The 20,870-nt window shown below is 35.2% G+C and overlaps 1 protein-coding gene across 4 annotated transcripts in view; it reads right to left on the bottom strand.

The window, feature by feature from the left end:
* Window positions 1-7,411: 7,411 nt before the first annotated feature.
* Window positions 7,412-20,870, bottom strand: part of ERO1A (endoplasmic reticulum oxidoreductase 1 alpha) — a 46,376-nt gene continuing 32,917 nt past the window's right edge. For 2 of the 4 annotated variants that reach the window (XM_082384843.1, XM_082384844.1), the window contains 8 exons: window positions 20,368-20,418; window positions 18,104-18,130; window positions 17,890-17,982; window positions 16,789-17,035; window positions 16,210-16,279; window positions 12,240-12,326; window positions 12,023-12,156; window positions 7,412-10,565 (listed from right to left, as the gene is read on the bottom strand). In XM_082384843.1, the coding sequence (XP_082240969.1) occupies window positions 10,505-10,565; window positions 12,023-12,156; window positions 12,240-12,326; window positions 16,210-16,279; window positions 16,789-17,035; window positions 17,890-17,982; window positions 18,104-18,130; window positions 20,368-20,418 (770 nt within the window). In that variant the 3' untranslated portion in view covers window positions 7,412-10,504. The remainder of the gene's footprint in view (window positions 10,566-12,022; window positions 12,157-12,239; window positions 12,327-16,209; window positions 16,280-16,788; window positions 17,036-17,889; window positions 17,983-18,103; window positions 18,131-20,367; window positions 20,419-20,870) is intronic. The other 2 variants (XM_082384845.1, XM_082384846.1) reach the window with 1 other exon arrangement.

The raw sequence follows: 20,870 nt of genomic DNA, 5'->3' as shown, positions 1-20,870 counted from the left end.
GGTATACACTAATCAGTATTATACACGAATTTGATATGAAATGCCATAATTTAAAATACCAATACGCTATTAGATAGTACATGTTTATTCACACATTAAGCTAAGAAAAATTCTTGCATGAAATAACTTACAACACCTCTCACCTTCCCCTTAGATTCTTTTTTTTTTTAACATTTATTGTAGTATAATTGCTTCACAATGGTGTGTTAGTTTCTGTTTTACAACAAAGTGAATCAGCTATACATATACATATATCCGCATATCTCCTCCCTCTTGCATCTCCCTCCCACCCTCCCTATCCCACCCCCCTAGGTGGTCACAAAGCACCCAGCTGATCTCCCTGTGCTATGCAGCTGCTTCCCACTAGCTAGCTATTTTACATTTTGTAGTATATATAAGTCCATGCCACTGTCTCACTTCGTCCCAGCTTACACTTCCCCCTCCCCATGTCCTCAAGTCCATTCTCTACGTCTGCGTCTTTGTTCCTGTCCTGCCTCTAGGTTCTTCATGACCATTTTTTTGTTTGTTTTTTTTAGATTCCATATATATGTGTTAGCATACGGTATTTGTTTTTCTCTTTTCAACTTATTTCACTCTGTATGACAGACTCTAGGTCCATCCACCTCACTACAAATAACTCAATTTCCTTTCTTTTTATGGCTGAGTAATATTCCATTATATATATGTGCCACATCTTCTTTATCCATTCACCCGTCAATGAACACTTAGTTCACTTCCACATCCTGGCTATTGTAAATAGAGCTGCAATGAACATTGTGGTACATGACTCTTTTTGAATTATGGTTTTCTCAGGGTATATGCCCAGTCGTGGGATTGCTGGGTCGTATGATAGTTCTATTTTTAGCTTTTTAAGGAACCTCCATACTGTTCTCCATAGTGGCTGTATCAATTTACATTCCCACCAACAGTGCAAGAGGGTTCCCTTTTCTCCACACCCTCTCCAACATTTATTGTTTGTAGATTTTTTGATGATAGCCATTCTGACTGGTGTGAGGTGATACCTCATTGTAGTTTTGATTTGCATTTCTCTAATGATTAGTGATGTTGAGCATTCTTTCATGTGTTTGTTGGCAATCTGTATATCTTCTTTGGAGAAATGTCTATTTAGGTCTTCTGCCCATTTTTGGATTGGATTGTTTGTTTTTCTGATATTGAGTTGCATGAGCTGCTTGTAAATTTTGGGGGTTAATCCTTTGTCAGTTCCTTCATTTGCAAATATTTTCTCCCATTCTGAGGGTTGTCTTTTCGTCTTGTTTATGGTTTCCTTTGCTGTGCAAAAGCTTTTAAGTTTCATTAGGTCCCATTTGTTTATTTTTGTTTTTATTTCCGTTTCTCTAGGAGGTGAGGTGGGTCAAAAAGTATCTTGCTGTGATTTATGTCATAGAGTGTTCTGCCTATGTTTTCCTCTAAGAGTTTTATAGTGTCTGGCCTTACATTTAGGTCTTTAATCCATTTTGAGTTTATTTTTGTGTATGGTGTTAGGGAGTATTCTAATTTCATTCTTTCACATGTAGCTGTCCAGTTTTCCCAGCACCACTTATTGAAGAGGCTGTCTTTTCTCCATTGTATATTCTTGCCTCTTTTATCAAAGATAAGGAGACCATATGTGCATGGGTTTATCTCTGGGCTTTCTATCCTGTTCCATTGATCTATCTTTCTATTTTTGTGCCAGTACCATACTGTCTTGATTACTGTAGCTTTGTAGTATAGTCTGAAGTCTGGGAACCTGATTCCTCCAGCTCCGTTTTTCTTTCTCAAGATTGCTTTGGCTATTCGGGGTCTTTTGTGTTTCCATACAAATTGTGAAATTTTTTGTTCTAGTTCTGTGAAAAATGCCATTGGTAGTTTGATAGGGATTGCATTGAATCTGTAGATTGCTTTGAGTAGTATAGTCATTTTCACAATATCTTACAATCCAAGAACATGGTATATCTCTCCATCTGTTTGTATCATCTTTAACTTCTTTCATCAGTGTCTTATAGTTTTCTGCCTACAGGTCTTTTGTCTCCTTAGGTAGGTTTATTCCTAGATATTTTATTCTTTTTGTTGCAATGGTAAACGGGAGTGTTTCCTTAATTTCCCTTTCAGATTTTTCATCATTAGTGTATAGGAATGCCAGAGATTTCTGTGCATTAATTTTGTATCCTGCTACTTTACCAATTCGTTGATTAGCTCTAGTAGTTTTCTGGTAGCATCTTTAGGATCCTCTATATATAGTATCATGTCATCTGCCAACAGTGACAGCTTTACCTTTTCTGATTTGGATTCCTTTTATTTCTTTTTCTTCTCTGATTGCTGTGGCTAAAAATTCCAAAACTATGTTAAATAATAGTGGTGAGAGTGGACAACCTTGTCTTGTTCCTGATCTTACTGTAAATGGTTTCAGTTTTTCACCCTTGAGAAAGATGTTGGCTGTGGGTTTTTCATATATATGGCCTTTATTATGTTGAGGTAAGTTCCCTCTATCCCTACTTTCTAGAGGGTTTTTATCATAAATGGGTGTTGAATTTTGTCGAAAGCTTTTTCTGCATCTATTGAGATGATCATATGGTTTTTCTCCTTCAATTTGTTAATATGGTTTATCACATTGATTGATTTGCGTATATTGACGAATCCTTGCATTCCTGGATAAACCCCACTTGATCATGGTGTATGATCCTTTTAATGTGCTGCTGGATTCTGTTTGCTAGTATTTTGTTGAGGATTTTTGCATCTATTTTCGGCGGTGATATTGGTCTGTAGTTTTCTTTTTTGTAACATCTTTGTCTGGTTTTGGTATCAGGGTGATGGTGGCCTCATAGAATGAGTTGGGGAGTGTTCCTCCCTCTGCTATATTTTGGAAGAGTTTGAGAAGGATAGGTGTTAGCTCGTCTCTAAATGTTTGATAGAATTCGCCTGTGAAGCCATCTGGTCCTGGGCTTTTGTTTGTTGGAAGATTTTTAATCACAGTCTCAATTTCAGGGCTTGTGATTGGTCTGTTTATATTTTCTGTTTCTTCCTGGTTCAGTCTCAGAAAGTTGTGATTTTCTAAGAGTTTTTCCATTTCTTCCAGCTTGTCCATTTTATTGGCATATAGTTGCTTGTAGTAATCTCTCATAATCCTTTGTATTTCTGCAGTGTCAGTTGTTACTTCTCCTTTTTCATTTCTAATTCTATTGATTTGAGTCTTCTCCCTTTTCTTCTTGATGAGTCTGGCTAATGGTTTATCAGTTTTGTTTATCTTCTCAAAGAACCAACTTTTAGTTGTATTGATCTTTGCTATTGTTTCCTTCATTTCTTTTTCATTTATTTCTGATCTGATCTTTATGATTTCTTTCCTTCTGCTAACTTTGGGGTTCTTTTGTTCTTCTTTCTCTCATTGCTTTAGGTGTAAGGTTAGGTTGTTTATTTGAGATGTTTCTTGTTTCTTGAGGTAGGATTGTATTGCCATAAACTTCCCTCTTAGAACAGCTTTTGCTGCATCCCATAGGTTTTTGTTCATCGTGTTTTCATTGTCATTTGTTTCTAGGTATTTTTTGATTTCCTCTTTGATTTCTTCAGTGATCCCTTGGTTATTTAGTAGTGTATTGTTTAGCCTCCATGTGTTTATATTTTTTACAGATTTTTTCCTGTAATTGATATCTAGTCTCATAGCGTTTTGGTCGGAAAAGATACTTGATATGATTTCAATTTTCTTAAATTTACCAAGGCTTGATTTGTGACCCAAGATATGATCTATCCTGGAGAATGTTCCATGAGCACTTGAGAAGAAAGTGTATTCTGTTGTTTTTGTATGGAAGGTCCTATAAATATCAATTAAGTCCATCTTGTTTAATGTATCATTTAAAGCTTGTGTTTCCTTATTTATTTTCATTTTGGATGATATGTCCATTCGTGAAAGTGGGGTGTTAAAGCCCCCTACTATGATTGTGTTACTGTTGATTTCCCCTTTTATGGCTGTTAGCATTTGCCTTATGTATTGAGTTGCTCCTATGTTGGGTGCATAAATATTTACAATTGTTATATCTTCTTCTTGGATTGATCCCTTGATCAGTATGTAGTGTCCTTCTTTGTTTCTTCTAATAATCTTTATTTTAAAGTCCATTTTATCTTATATGAGAATTGCTACTCCTGCTTTCTTTTGACTTCCATTTGCATGGAGTATCTTTTTCCATCCCCTCAGTTTCAGTCTGTATGTGTCCCTAGGTCTGAAGTGGGTCTCTTGTAGATAGCATACATACGGGTCTTGTTTTTGTATACATTCAGCCAGTCTATGTCTTTTGGTTGGAGCATTTAATCCATTTACACTTAAGGTAATTATCGATATGTATGTTCCTATTACCATTTTCTTAATTGTTTTGGGTTTGTTTTTGTCGGTCCTTTTCTTCTCTTGTGTTTCCCACTTAGAGAAGTTCCTTTAGCATTTGTTGTAAAGCTGGTTTGGTGGTGCTGAATTCTCTTAGCTTTTGCTTCTCTGTAAAGGTTTTAATTTCTCCATCGAATGTGAATGAGCTCCTTGCTGGGTAGAGTAATCTTGGTTGTAGGTTTTTCCCTTTCATCACTTTAAATATGTTCTGCCACTCCCTTCTGGCTTGCAGAGTTTCTTCTGGAAGATCAGCTGTTAACCTTCTGGGGATTCCCTTGTATGTTATTTGTTGTTTTTTCCCTTGCTGCTTTTAATGTTTTTTCTTTGTGTTTAATTTTTGATAGCTTGATTAGTATGTGTCTTGGCATGTTTCTCCTTGGATTTATCCTGTATGGGACTCTCTGTGTTCCTGGACTTGATTGACTATTTCCTTTTGCCATATTAGGGAAGTTTTCAACTATAATCTCTTCAGTATTTTCTCAGTCCCTTTCTTTTTCTCTTCTTCTTCTGGGACCCCTATAATTCAAATGTTGGTGCATTTAATGTTGTCCCAGAAGTCTCTCAGACTGTCTTCAGTTCTTTTCATTCTTTTTTCTTTATTCTGCTCTGCAGTAGTTAATTCCACTATTTTATCGTCCAGGTCACTTATCCGTTCTTCTGCCTCAGTTATTCTGCTATTGATCCCTTCTAGAGAATTTTTGATTTCATTTATTGTGTTGTTCATCACTGTTTGTTTCCTCTTTAGTTCTTCTAGGTCCTTGTTAAACGTTTCTTGTATTTTGTCCATTCTATTTCCAACATTTTGAATCATATTTACTATCATTGCTCTGAATTCTTTTTCAGGCAGAGTGCCTGTTTCTTCTTCATTTGTTTGGTCTGGTGGGTTTTTACCTTGCTCCTTCATCTTCTGTGTGTTTCTTTGTCTTCTCATTTTGCTTAACTTACTGTGTTTGGGGTCTCTTTTTCACAGGCTGCAGGTTCGTAGTTGCTGTTGTTTTTGGTGTCTGCCCCCAGTGGCTAAGGTTGGTTCAGTGGGTTGTGTAGGCTTCCTGATGGAAGGGACTAGTGCCTGTGTTCCAGTGGATGAGGCTGGATTTTGTCTTTCTGGTGGGCAGGACCACGTCCAGTGGTGTGGTTGACCTTATTATGTCTGTGTCTGTGACCTTATTATGATTTTAGGCAGCCTCTCTGCTAATGGGTGGGGTTATGTTCCTGTCTTGCTAGTTGTTTGGCATAGGGTGTCCAGCACTGTAGCTTGCTAAACAAGCGCTAAAAAGTATACTAACAAGCGCTAAAAAGTATACTAAAAAAAAAAAAAAAAAGGACAGACAGAACCCTAGGACAAATGGTAAAAGTAAAGCTATACAGACAAAATCACACAAAGAAACATACAGACTCACAAAAAGAGAAAAAGGAAAAAAATATATATATCTATATATTAATAAAAAAAGGAGGAAGAGAACAACCAAATTAATAAACAAATCTACCAATGATAATAACTCTAAATACTAAGGTAAACATAAAACCAGGAACAAATTAGATGCAGAAAGCAAACCCCAAGTCTACAGTTGCTCCCAAAGTCCACCTCCTCAATTTGGGATGATTCGTTGTCTATTCAGGTATTCCACAGATGCAGGGTACATAAGTTGACTGGAGATTTAATCCGCTGCTCCTGAGGCTGCTGGGAGAGACTTCCCTTTCTCTTCTTTGTTCGCACAGCTCCGGGGGTTCAGCTTTGGATTTGGCCCTGCCTCTGCGTGTAGGTCACCTGAGGGCGTCTGTTCTTCACCCAGACAGGACGGGGTTAAAGTAGCAGCTGATTAGGGGGCTCTGGCTCACTCAGGCCAGGGGGAGGGAGGAGTACGGAGTGCTGGGCGAGCCTGCGGCGGCAGAGGCCAACATGATGTTGCACCAGCCTGAGGCGCGCCGTGTGTTCTCCCGGGGAAGTTGTCCCTGGCAGTGGCGGGCTGCACAGGCTCCCGGGAGGGGAGGTGTGGAGAGTGACCTGTGCTTGCACACAGGCTTCTTGGTGGCGGCAGCAGCAGCCTTAGCGTTTCATGCCCGTCTCTGGGGTCCTCGCTGATAGCCGCAGCTCGCGCCCGTCTCTTGAGCTCGTTTAGGTGGCGCTCTTAATCCACTCTCCTTGCGCACCCGGAAACAATGGCCTCTTGTCTCTTCGGCAGCTCCAGACCTTTTCCCGGACTCCCTCCCGGCTAGCTGTGGTGCACTCGCCCCTTCAGGCTGTGTTCATGCAGCCAACCCCAGTCCTCTCCCTGGAATCTGATCTCTGAAGCCCGAGCCTCAGCTCCCAGCCCCCTCCCATCCCGGCGGGTGAGCAGACAAGCCTCTCGAGCTGGTGAGTGCTGGTCGGCACCTATCCTCTGTGCGGGAATCTCTCCGCTTTGCCCTCCGCACCCCTGTGGCTGCGCTCTCCTCCGTGGCTCCGAAGCTTCCCCCCTCCGCCACCTGCCGTCTCCGCCTGCAAAGGGGCTTCCTAGTGTGTGGAAACCTTCCCTCCTTCACAGCTCCCTCCCAGAGGTGCAGGTCCCGTCCCTATTCTTTTGTCTCTGTTTTTCCTTTTTTCTTTTGCCCTACCCAGGTACTTGGGGAGTTTCTTGCCTTTTGGGAGGTCTGAGGTCTTCTGCCAGCATTCAGTAGGTGTTCTGTAGGAGCTGTTCCACATGTAGATGTATTTCTGATGTATTTGTGGGGAGGAAGGTGATCTCCGCGTCTTACTCCTGTGCCATCTTGAAGGTCTCTCTCCCCCTTAGATTCTTAAACAGGTATAAATTTATCTAGCCCAAAATTCTGGGCAGCTCTTCTTTGATTATTCAAGAAATTCTTCAGTGATGTTTTCCCCTGAAAGAAGAATTCTTACCATTTTCCCATAATAGGCCCCTTACATAACTTGCCAAAACCACACAAAATTTTGAGTACAGTTTGAGTTTTATTGACCCCTCCTAAAATCCACAAATCCTTGGGCGTCTACTGACTTTTACTGTAAAGAATATGTGGAGTGAAGGTATGACCATTAACATAATGAAGTTGTCACTTTAAAAGCAATTTATTCAACAAACATTTATTACGTGTTCATATGCCAAAAACTATGCTGTGGAGATGCAGAAATGGATAAAGTTCCTTTTCCTGCCCTTAAGGAGCTCACATTCTAGTAAAGGAGACTTTAAAAAACAAAAACAATACAGTACAATAAGTGACACAATAGAGGTAGGTTGTAATTACAGTGATGACACAAAAGAGGAAGTTAGATGACCCTCCTTGGAGGGAGCAAGGGCAGTTTCACAGAGGTGTTGCTTGATGCTGGGCCTGCAAGGATACACAGACATTTTCCAGGCGGGGAAGGACAGCTAGGGCACTTGATAGAAAGAGAATAGCAGGTACCAAGGTGTGGAGGCCTGCCTATGCTGCATCTGAAGAACTGTGTGTTTTTAGCAGAACATGGGGTCGGGGGAGCAGAAAGACCCATATCAGAGAAGCTTGTACACCAAGGAAAGGGGTTTGGCTTCCTCCTAAAGCCTCATGAAATCTCTGAGGTGTGTTAAGCAGGGAATAATGTTGTTAGAGTGCTTCTAGAAAGCCCACTTTGGTAGCATTGTGGGGCGAAAGAAAGGAGAAAGGAAACAGGCTTGGGACAAGGAGAAAGGTTCATATTTAGGGAAGAGCAGTGAAAATGGAAACACAGCGATATATCAGAAACATGGAGATAAAATCCTTAGAGATTAGACATCCACTGGACAGGGGAGAAGTGGAGGAGAGAAGTGAGCCTAGAGAATTTAAAGGATGATGGTTCTAAAATTAACCAAAGGAAGAAACACAGGCATAAGAGTAGGTTTGGGGGAGAATGACTTTTTAAGACACACACAGGTGTCTATGGGATGACCAATTGAAGATGTGTAGAAGGCAGATGGACTGAGAAGTCTGGGGTAAAGATAAGGATTTAGAGGTCATTGAATTGGAAGGACTCAAGAGTGAGAAGTGGTGGTGGTGAAGAGAGCAGGAATGAAAGCCTGAGGAATAACTTTTAAAGAATAAATGAAAGAGGCACCCAGGAGTGAGTGAAATATAAGGAACCCAGGGGAAAAAAGCTTTTTAAAGAAGGGGCTATCAACAGTGTCTAATGCAGAAAAAAAGGTCAAGTAAGAACTGGCTTGTGAATGAAACCATGGATTTAGAATTGGGATTTTAGACTTCAAAGGACAATATTGTTAAGAACGACTGAGCCAAAAGCCAAATTTCAGTTAAGGAGCAAGTGGACGGTGACAAAGTGAAGATAGGAATATTCTTTCAAAAAGATTAGCTGTTTAAGAAAAAAAAAAAAGGGCAGGGGCATAAGATGAGAGTTAGAGAGGTATACAGGCAAAATAACCATTTAAACCCATCTACCATATTTTCAGAGTACTACAAATGTCCTTATACTTTTATATTTGGCACTCACTTCACAGTCCTTTGAGTCTCCAAGAATAATGACTTAATAGTAGGTTAGTATCTTTCTTCTCCTGCCCTATTCAAATGAGGGGGAAAAGGAAAATAGGACATACATTGTGAAACTTAGTTCTGTGATTGTTAATTTAAATATACTGACTACATTTTCATACATTCATTCAATGAATATTTACTGGACACCTACTATGTGTTTGACACTGTACCAGGCCTTACGGACATAGAGAAGAAAAAGTATACAGTAGTATAAAGTGGCATTTCTAAGCCATTATATAAATAAACCCTGCTTTATTAACAATGTTACATCTCAACATGATATACCTGCTAAGACATACAGAGAGGGCCCATGACTTTGAGGTATACAGTTTCTTTTTTCCCTACAATTACCATGTGATATAAATTCCTAAACCCCTTCATATATTTTTATCACTGAAGGTCTTTCCTTAATGAAAACCACTAAAAATTACAGTTTAGTTTTCAGGAGAAAAAAGAAATGAACACCATGTACAAAAACCAAAAATTATATGCCTTATGACTATACAGATCGAGCATTAAAAGGGTAACAAAACTCAAAAAGAATTTTAGATTGGAACTCAAAATGATTCCTGATTCTAAGGCTTATAGTATTATATAGTTCCAGATTTTTTTTCCTGAAAAAAAATCATTAAAAAATTATTCACACTGAAGTGTTCATGGTTCAAAGGGCACAATGCCTGTAACTGACTTTCAAATGATTGAGGAAAAATAGTATACGTGTGTATGTATACAGAGAAAGCATAAGAGATAAAGCAAATATGAACAATTAAGGAATCTGGTAAAAGAGTTCTTTGTACTATCCTGGAAACATTTACATAATTTGAAATTATATAAAAATAAAAAGTTTCCCCAAAATTTTATTCAGAATTAGGGAAAGTATTATGAGAATAAATATATAAATCTATTCAACTTTTCACACTGTTTAGAAATCCCCTATGCCTTTGAGTTATCATTGTATCTTTCTACACACCAAAATAAGCCAATCAATCAAACTAGCAATATAATTCTAAAACTGGTTTCATACCAATGTATTGTAGGGTTGCCAGATAAAACACAGGACTCCCAGTTAAATTTGAATTTTAAAGGAGGAATAATTTTTTGGTGTAAGTTTGTCCCAAACATTGCATGGAACATACTTGTATTAAAAAACTATTTGTTGTTTATCTGAAGTTCAAATTTAACTAGGCATTCTGTATTTTTATTTACTAAATCTGGTCACCCTAAATGTTGAAAAATTTTAGGCTGTTAATAATGGGTCATCATGAGCCTGCTTAGCATTTTCCTATAAATGCTTGTCACATTGGCCATAGTTTTATTTATATTACATCTTCCTACACAAAATTATTAAAACATCATTTACTTAGGGTTACCATATATGAATTTGATAATCCTGATTTTACTTAATATTAAACTTTAAAAGTTGTACCACATTATCAAAGTTTTACTTTTACTCACAATAATATTATACATAGACTTAACACAATTTTAAAAATTGTTTACTTAAAACAATATAATTCCCTTTTACAAAAGCAGCTTTATGTAAAATGTTTGGCTTAAGACTGCCATTGCTATTAATGCCTTTGAACGAAATTCCATTCTTTGGCCTCCGTTGTCCAAAAACAGGCACATTTCAACTTGTTTTCTTTAATGAATATTTTGTAACAAGTTCCTGAAGTTTTCTAATTCTTTCACACTTGTTGAAATTCTGTAACCAAAAACAATTTCACTTAGAAACTATTTTAGATAACTTTTCTCTATAAGTTATTCACTTTGCATTTTCAGAACACAGAAAAAAATTTAAGTAATTTATTTCAGCAAATGTAAAGGTGCATAAACCATTTAATCTATTTTGATGCACTTCAGTTCTTTTTTTTTTTAAACATCTTTATTGGAGTATAATTGCTTTACAATGGTGTGTTAGTTTCTGTTTTATAACAAAGTGAATCAGCTATATATATACATATATGCCCATATCTTCTCCCTCTTGCATCTCCTTCCCACTCTCCCTATCCCACCCCTCTAGGTGGTCACAAAGCACCGAGCTGATCTCCCTGTGCTATGTGGCTGCTTCCCACTAGCTATCTATTTTACATTTGGTGATGCACTTCAGTTCTTAATTTGACATGTCAAAACTAAGATAATATTGCCCAGAAATTAGTTATTTTTAATTATTCATAACTTAGTATTAAAGTTTCAAAATGCAAAATTATAAATTATGTAAGTATTAAAATATTAGGATATTTTAAGAATTCAGAAGTATATTCATATGCTTAGTATTTAAAGTACATAGGTATAAAGTATATAAGCACTAAAATATGTATTTTAAATATGCATAAGTATATGAACACTTAAACTAATCAATATACCATATTTAGTAAATATACAAAGAATCAAAGCCTTTGGACTATAAAGAGTGAGAACAGTAATTGTGTGATCAAATTGTTTTCACTAACTTTTATAAAAAAGTAAAGTTTGTTATTTTAAGTGTACGTTAGCTCTGTTCTCCACCATGAAAAAAGTTGCAAAGTACTCAAATATAACTGTCAAGCTTCTGTATACTAGATAATAATTTTGAAGGTCAATTAAATCAAACCCAAAATATTAGTCATAATTTTTTTAAAGTGAAGTAATGTAGTCCTTAGAAAATGTTTTTTTAATAAATCTCTGCATTCTTTATAATAGGCTAGAAGAAATGTATCTATACTTAAATTTTATAATGTAAGTTCCTTATTTCAAGCTTATTTTCTAATCATTTTGATGCAAATTATTTTTAAAAGAACTATTAAACTTTTTACACAATGGTGAATTCAAATGGAAATTTTATGTGTACACCTACATTACACAACATGATTTTTCCAGGACCTTCAAAAAACATTTGGGCAGCACAAATACTTTTAAATAATTAGAAAAAATATACAATTTCAGCAAGATGAATATTGAAGTCCACTCAGTGAATTAATCATGATTATAAAAGTCAACAGATGAAAATAAAGAATATTATCTAATGACTGTGTGTATCTACAAAGTTATTTCATAAGATCACAGAATTCTGTAGTGAGATAATTTCACTAAAAAGGGTATTTCTTACCCAGTTTTATCTGAAAGTATACATATTGCATTAGACTTACTTGGCCAGCAGAAACAATTTTGGTAGAAACTAACCTTCCAAATGCATTAAATAATGATACTATTTCTTGTCTGGTTAGATGGAATTCATAACTGGGCCCACTTTCTGGCATATTTGCAATAAGTTTCTCAGAAAACAAGATCTTCAGAGCAGTGCCCAAACCCTGAGTCTATAATAAAAACAAGAAAAAAAGAAAAATCAGAAAATTCTTTGTGCAAAGAATGAAAACAGGATTGAGCTTGATATGCTTACCTGAAGCTTTCCCCACAGTCGACATTTCAAACAACCAACACAATCCATGATTCTTGAAATATTTCTAAAATGCAGTCTAAAGTCCTCCTAAAAATAATTTAAAATTTTATTAAAATGTAGTATATAGTCAAATACTAAGTATTTCTGAGTGCCTTCTATGTGCCTCACAGTATGCAAGGCACTGGAGGGCACCAAAGTGGGGAACAGAACTGAAGTCAACATCCACGGAGTACCTCCTACACACCAGAATCTTTACATATACAATTTCATTTCATCTTCACCACAAATCCAAAAGTAGATATCATTACAGTCTACACCTAATGAATTAAAAAAACAAGGTTCAGAGAGGTTACGTAACTTGCCTAAATTCTCATATCTAGTAAACAGCAAATCTAGACCCCAGCCTGCCTGCCTCCAAAACTAGACTATTTATAAATATATACAAAGGTAACTGAGTTGAGGTGTTCTGTTGTATGTGATTATTAACCATATGCCAATATCAGGGGAGGGGGGCGGGGGTCGTATGACATCATTTACCAAAAAAAGAAGGAGGAAAAAAACAAAGGAGGGAGGGAGGAATAAAAACCTTTGGTTTCATGATAGTTAAATTAAAACCCTTCTCTCTGGTATTAATTAGGTAAATCAACCAGACCTTTGATTATTATTGACATTATTGCACAAAAATATATAGAATATAGTGAAATCCATGTACCCTCCACCAAGTTTCAGAAAGAAACCATTACAGTGAAGCCTCCTATGTATCCCTTCAAAGTCCCATATCCCACCTTCTATAACTATTCTGAATTTGGTGTTTATCATTCCTTTTTTATCTTTATACTTTTAATAGAGATATATATATATCCATGAACACTAGGGTATTATATTATTTATAAAAGGGCAACATGCATTAAACTCATCCAAAAGTAGTATATGTCTTTAGGGAATAAAGAAGAAAGAAGGGAAGCCAAGAACATATCCTTCTTTTACTACAGTGGAAATTATTAATTAATCCTCCAAGTGACTCCCTCTGTCCTGAATTTATAGTGGAATCCCAAGCTTATGGTACTTGAAACAGGAAATTTGACATACAGTTCAGATGGAACATTCATTATACCAAATGGCCTATAACTTTGGAAGCATATAATGTTTTGTTTGTTTTTCTTATGTGATAAACCACACACTGGGCTCAATCAAAACAGAACAAGACCAAAGATCTAAAAATGGGAATAAATCAGTAAAGATTGGAACCTACTATTCAAACCAGACCTCAATTCATACTCTGGGGACAGTCTTTCCCCAGATGCTTCATTCAGCCTGAGACTTTGAAACAGCCATTACATGTATTAATAAAAGATTTACAATAGGATCCCAGATCTTAAATCTTATTGATTTAATACAAAGCCCAAATAATTAATATTAAATGTCACCATATGTTAGCAATATTCTATGTCTTGTGTTTCTGTACCATTTGGACTGAGTTCAGTAAGAGGTCATTCTAATTTTAAACTTACTTAGAAAAAATATTTACCCAGCAATATTTCCCTAAGTAGATTTTTGGTGATTTGAGGTTTCCTTTAAACTTGTGTTTCAACCTTGAATTAAAGGAAATTCACACTTTTAACATTAATAACAGAGAGCTAAAATTAAAGTAGATGTTCTCATCCAATGAGGGGCTGACCTCTGGAGGATTTAATAGTTGGTATAAGAGTATACAAAATCCCTGTGTAGACAAGCATTTGTTTATAGACAGAACAAATAGCTCACATGTATGCACTATAAATTTCCAAATGGATATAAATTTTATGATTAATAATAACTTTTACTTTAAAAGTGTTACTAAATGCATAGTGGATTTTTGGCAGTTATATTTTCACAATCAATAGATGCTAAAAACACTACTGTCATGGGGAGAGGCCTTGAAAGTTCTTGACTTAGACTCGTAAAGGTTGGAAGCCTCTATTCGAAATGATTGTGCTTCCTTTTGTACAAGGTTGTCTAACCTTGGTATTTGAATCTATGTTCACTAATTCAAACACTTGAATATGGCAGCTCTTGAGTAAATCCCTATGTGGCATGTACAGAGAATAAACGTGGTTGCTTACAAGAGCCAAAATAACATCGCAAAATTAAAACCAAGCACAAATGCTTAAATGTACTTAATATGCTAGAACCAAACTAATAAGCTAGAAATTTACTAGATCAGAACAAGGAGAAAATCCTTGTGACTTCCACAAATGACAATCAATGTCCAATAACCTGAGTATATTCTAAAGTTAACCCAGATTAGAAAAATGTATGATCCCTAAAATAACCAGAACCTAAATCATTTACAAATTCTCCTTGTTAATTTACACAGTTTTGGGGTCAATACTTAAAATTATAGTCAGTGGGTAGAATAATCAAACATTCTGTGGTTAAACATTGTGATCTATATTCAATGAAACCAACTGACCAAAAAACAATTCTCACCCAATTCTCAGATGTTTTATAAGCCTTCAGGTGAGATCCTATTCTATTGTGAATTGAACACTAAACAATTCTCTTTCATACAAGTCCTCTCTTTCTAACCATACACTGATACAGTATAAAGGAGACAAGATGAGATTTTCAAATGAACTTATGTGACTGTTCAAATCCATGATATTCACCATAAACTGCTATTTTAAAAAAAAATATCTGATATCAACAAGTTTCCTTGGTGTTTTACTCCTTTCTTGTAAAAGGACTCAGAAAAATTATCTGTTAAATTTCACAGGATATGAAAGCTGAGTGTTTCAGAGTTTCGATAAAATTAAAACGATGTGAGAAATATTTCTAATCTGCACAGTATAAAATGAGTAGATGCCAAAACACTCTCCATAAACCAGCAAGTGTATTAAAAATAAGAAAGATATCGAAAATAGTAGGGAAAAAAGTCTTATTACAGCATCTTCCCCCTCACTTCTAAGTTCCTGGAAACTGTTTGGGAGGTTATATAAGCACTGAGATATATATTTCTAGCAAGAATGCTTTAAGTAGGAGGTAGATGGGAGGTCAAAAATAACTATTATCTAACAGCAAAAAAATGGAGTGCAAAAAGTATTTTGTTCGCAAGCTGCAAAAAAATCAGGTTCTTTCATTATCGAAAGAAACAAAGAATTAGAAACAAAGGAAGATTGTTTGTTATAAATATTCTGATGAAATCAGATCCAGCCCAGTCCTACTGAGGGCCACCTGCTTTACTTACCTATAGCTTTATAACTGAGAACAGTAATATAATTTTACTTAAGTCCTCAAAAAGACTTAGAAATCCCCTGAGGGTAGAAGCATCTCTCCCTTTAGTGACAAAAATCATGCTCTACACCCAGTGAGCGTTTAATAAATTTTCCCAGTGAGATTTTTTATTTGTAGTATTTTGAGGCAAATATGCACAAAGATGGTCTTGCCTGGGGTCATACCTCTATTAAGAGGTAAGGCAAAGACCAGAGCCCATTTTGTGTGATCTCAGGTCTTCTGTTCCTCCGAGAACTGCATCCTGGTCTAACTAAATTTCTTTAATTCCCAGTGAATGAGATGAATTGACAAAACAATACTGTAACCTCTCCCCCTACAGAGCATCCTGTAATTTAGCCAAAACTATTTTCAGAATTCTCTCCAGCAAAAGACAGACTAATTCTGCCCCTTGTGCTCTAGATCCCTTTCCTTTCATTCATAAGTTCTATTTACTACATGAGAGCATCAATGTGAAATGAAAGCCTCTGTAAAGAGTACACATTTCTGTTGTTATTTTGAAAACAACACAAACTAGATCTTAAGGTGGACCTGCTTTTGGACTTCCTTTTTTCTTGAGGAAAAGAAAGATTATGACTCTGACTTTTCTTATAATTTCAGGATGTGTATCAAGATTTATTGTTAAGAATAAAAACATGGCCTTTATTCATACCTGCATGAGTTTGTATTTACAAATTAAGTTAGAGTATAAAATTATTACCTTTAGTTTGTTTGCTTCTTTTTTGTCCCCAGCAAAAAATGAATTCTCATCAAAATGCAAAGGAAATGACCTACATTAAATAAAACATAAATAAAATATATTCTCTGCATAGAACAGAAAATATTTTCATGTATTATAAAACATTAAAAGTCCTGCTGATACCATATTTTGCTGGTCAGTGATTAATAATATAAGTAAAATAGAGTAGAATAGATAGTAAAATCAAAATTCTGATGCCCCCAAACAAATTCTTATCCTCAAATATAAAAGCTAACTGTATAATATAGTAGAAGTTATGCCCCAAACCCAACCTCTTCAACTAAATATGAAAATAATGCAAGTATCAAATACCAAAAGAATGGCTCTTAAAACTAAAAATATGTGCCTTTTAGTACATAAGTCAAAATGAAAACAAAACCAAAACTCAATTCTAAAAGATCTATGAGCAAAATTAGCTTTTAATTATTTTTTAGATAGTTTTCCTTTCTCTAAGTTGAATATTTAAGAATTTAATTTTGGATACCACTTGTCACTCTTCTATTAATGTATAAGTTGTATAAGTTGTAATACACAATTTACTTGATTTCATGAAGTATTTCCAGAAGTAACATTTTGTTTTCTGCATCCTGAACTTTATTTCCAGTGAAGAGTTGAAAATCCTGGCGCTCAAAGAATGGTACCACTTTAGATAAAGCCCTTAATTCTATTAAGTAGAGAAAATACAAGTTCTTAAGCCTTCGTGGACCTTCTCCTTCAGTTAAAATTCCATCAAATCGCTGCTGAAATTCTGTAATGTTATGTCCCCATTTTTTTTCCAACCAGGTATCTGAGAAGAAAGAAGAATTAAATATTAAAAACTGCATTTTAAAATTAAGTAAGTTTCATTTTACTTATATTAGGTTATTGATGCCTGCAGAAGCTAATTTGATTTTATATTTTAAAATATATAATCAATACAACCATGAAAACTGTTTTACATAATTTAGCCTTTAATAGTTCCATATTAATATTTTATCTCCTAGAAGCCATCCTTAAAAGGAAAATAAACTCAATATTTTACTGAGAAACCAGGACTAATAAAATCAAATTTCTGAATATAAACATATTCATAAAACCAAGATACAGAAGTCAAAAATGACTATCTGACATTACTAATAAGTTTGAAGCCCTAATTAAAGTTACTATGATTTTGTTTCTAAGAAGTAAAAGATACTTTAATTCTAGAAGAAATATGTTATTGACGAAACTCCAACATGGTCTAATTTTTCAACAGCCTTTGTAAAGCATGAAGAGCAGCAGAAAAAATGCTTTTACCTGTTAAACTCCAGGCCTGAAGCTGGCACACAAATATAAGGATTCTGATACAGTAATATCTAATGAAAAACAAACTATGCTCTTGAGAGCTTTTTTAATTCCCACAACAAAAGAACATTTCCAAAGGGACATGTATGATTTTGAGTAGCTTCTTAAAAGAAGGTGAAGAGAGCTAAGAACAGGCTGAACTTTTCCTTGTAAGGTCCATGGTTCCCACATTCCTGATTACTACCATTTAAGAATAAATCTTTTACTGCCTAATATTCAATAGGGTCAATCCTTTCTCATCCAGGTAAATACCAAGAAAATTTTAAGAATACCTGAAAATAAGTGTGGTAAAGTGAATATAAGTGAAATGTCACATACCTTGTAGAAGATACCGTGCACTCAAATGCACATTAATGCTTGCATGGAGGCCAGAAATAAGTCTGTAGAATGCTCTTTTTTCTACACAGAGGCCTACAAAAAGTAATGTGGAAATAGAAATTTCATATGTGAAATTTGTAAGAGAAAATTAATTTTATGTGCATTTAAAAATGAAAAAAATGTTATTTAAATTTGCTTAAAAATGTTCAATTACCTTCTAGCCAACTGTAAAAAGTGTTCTCTGAAATAAAAAGAAAAATAAGTCACAAGATTGTAAAAATGCCAAAATGTAAGTTTTTCAAAAGTTTTAAAATACTATAGCAAATTTTTGACAAACAGTGATTCAAAGGTCCAAATTTTGTTTGTAAAGGAAAGAGAGAGGTTCTTGGTATGGATTCACTTTAAGTTCCACTTGGCTGCTCAATCTTTAGAAGGCTTTAGCATTGCCTTAGGCGGCCCCAGCCTCATAACTTTCTGGATAAAATGTTTTATATGAGGTCAAAACACAGAATTTAAATAGTAAATCAATACATGGAAAAATACTTAGCCTTAGTAACAATTCATGCTATAAAAATTAAGAACTCATTATACACTTTTTAAAATGAGAAAAGTTAAATAAAAATTATAAAATAGTATTGGAGATATATTATTTGTCTATAGCTGGTAGTATTATATGCCATTCAATATTTCAAAAGAGCAATTCAAGGAAATGTTACAAAAACCAAATATCATTTATATTTTATAACATAATAAGATCACTGTTCATATACTTAGACTTGACAGTTCTGCTTTTAGAATTATGGTCTTAAGAAATAACTCAAAATGGAGGTGGGGGGGTGGATAGTCTGCAGAAAGATGATTATGTTATATATAATTTTTAAAACCTGAAATAATCAAAATATACAAGGCCTAAGCTGACATGATAGAATAATATATACTAGTTAACATGGTTGAATAATATAAAACTATTAAAATGAGAAGAATGTGGAACATGACAATGCATGAAAATGTTTATTTGAAATAATATATAAAAAGGCATAAGAAATAATTATTATAACTGTGTGAACATTCTATGTATACATTTACCAGCGATGACAAACATTGTACTATATAGTTCTTTTTACAAAGTTGTTTATAGTAATATTAATAATGAACCAAACAAGCATAAAAGTAATGGAAGAAATGACAAAGGGAATAAACAATAAATTTATATATTTATAGACTACATAAAAACGTAAAACATCTGTGTGTCAGAAAACTTTATAAACAAAAGCAAAATGCAAACAACAAACTGGGTAAAACTGTTGTATTTACAACAAAGGATAATATCCTAAGTATATAAAAAGCTCACAAACTGAATAAAAATGCTAAAGTGCCCATTAAAAATGGGCAAAAAATATGAATAGAGAATTCATAAAGGGAAAATATAAATGGTAGTAACAGATAAAAATTGTTTAGCCTCACTAACAATAAAATGCAAATTAAGCATATATTGTACAACACAGGGAATGTAGCCAATATTTTAAAATAACTATAAATGGAATATAACCTTTAAAAATTATGAATCACTATGTTGTACACCTGAAACCTATATAATATTGTACATCAACTATACCTCAATAAAAAAATAAATAAGGGGCTTCCCTGGTGGCTCAGTGGTTGAGAGTCTGCCTGCCAATGCAGGGGACACGGGTTTGAGCCCTGGTCTGGGAAGATCCCACATGCCGCGGAGCAACTGGGCCCGTGAGCCACAATTACTGAGCCTGCACGTCTGGAGCCTGTGCTCCGCAACAAGAGAGGCCACGATAGTGAGAGGCCCGCGTACCACGATGAAGAGTGGCCCCCGCTTGCCACAACTAGAGAAAGCCTTCGCACAGAAACGAAGACCCAACACAGCCATAAATTAATTAATTAATTAATTAAAAAAAAAATACTCTCCTCCCAGCCTCTAGGACACTACACTTTAAATAAATAAATAAATAAATAAAAATTCAAATTAAAACTATAAAAATACAACTTTAAAGAGTAAAGGTTAAAATATAATGCTTAATGCAGACGAGGGTCAGGTAAAACTAGCAGGCACAATGACTGGAAGGGGTGTAAATTAGCACACCCTTCCAATGACAAAAAGCAATCTGGTCATATGTATCAAGAGCCTAAAACGTCCTTATCCTTTGATCCAGTAGATCCATTTCTAGAAATCTAGGTTGTTATGGGTGAATGTTTGTGTCCCCCCTAAAATCCATATGTTGAAGCCCTAAACCCTCCCCCTAACCCCCACTGCTCCCCATGTGATGGTATTTGGAGGTGGGGTCTTTGGGCGGTAATTAGACCAAAGTAAGGTCATGAGGGTGGGGCCACCATGATGGAATTAGTGTCTTTATAAGCAGAAGAAGAGACCAGAGCTCTTTCTTTCTCTATCATGTGAGGATACAGTAAGAAGGCCAGCTGTCTGTAAGCCAGGAAGAGGGCCCTCACCATGAAACAGATCTGCTGGCACCTTGATCATGGACTTCCCAGCTTCCAGAACTATGAGAAAATAAAAGTCTTTTGTTTTAGCCATCTAGTCTATGGTATTTTGTTAGAGCACCCTGAGCTGATGAGGACATAGGCTAAGGAAGCAAGTAGACATGGTAATGATAATATATAAAACTATAAATATATCTATTATAAAAATATAAACATGTAAATAATAATAATTATCAAAATGTTAGCAGAGAAGCAGTATGAGATAGTAACTAAAGCACAGACCCTGCAGCCAAACTGCCTGATTTGAATCCTGACTCTGCTACTTACAAATCATAAGATTTTAGCTGAGTTGCTAAACCTTTCTGGGACTCATTTTCTGCCTCTATAAAATAGAGATAAAAATAATACCTCCTAGGATTGTTGGAAGGATTAAATAAACTCATATTTGTAAATTGCTTTGAAAAGTACTAGCATGTCTTCTTAGCCATTATCATTATCAATTATTTTGGGGT

This window comes from Balaenoptera borealis (assembly GCF_965194805.1).
Source record: "Balaenoptera borealis genome assembly, chromosome: 3".
In the NCBI taxonomy this organism is placed as follows: Eukaryota; Metazoa; Chordata; class Mammalia; order Artiodactyla; family Balaenopteridae; genus Balaenoptera; species Balaenoptera borealis.
This window is presented reverse-complemented; position numbering and strand designations above follow the sequence as displayed.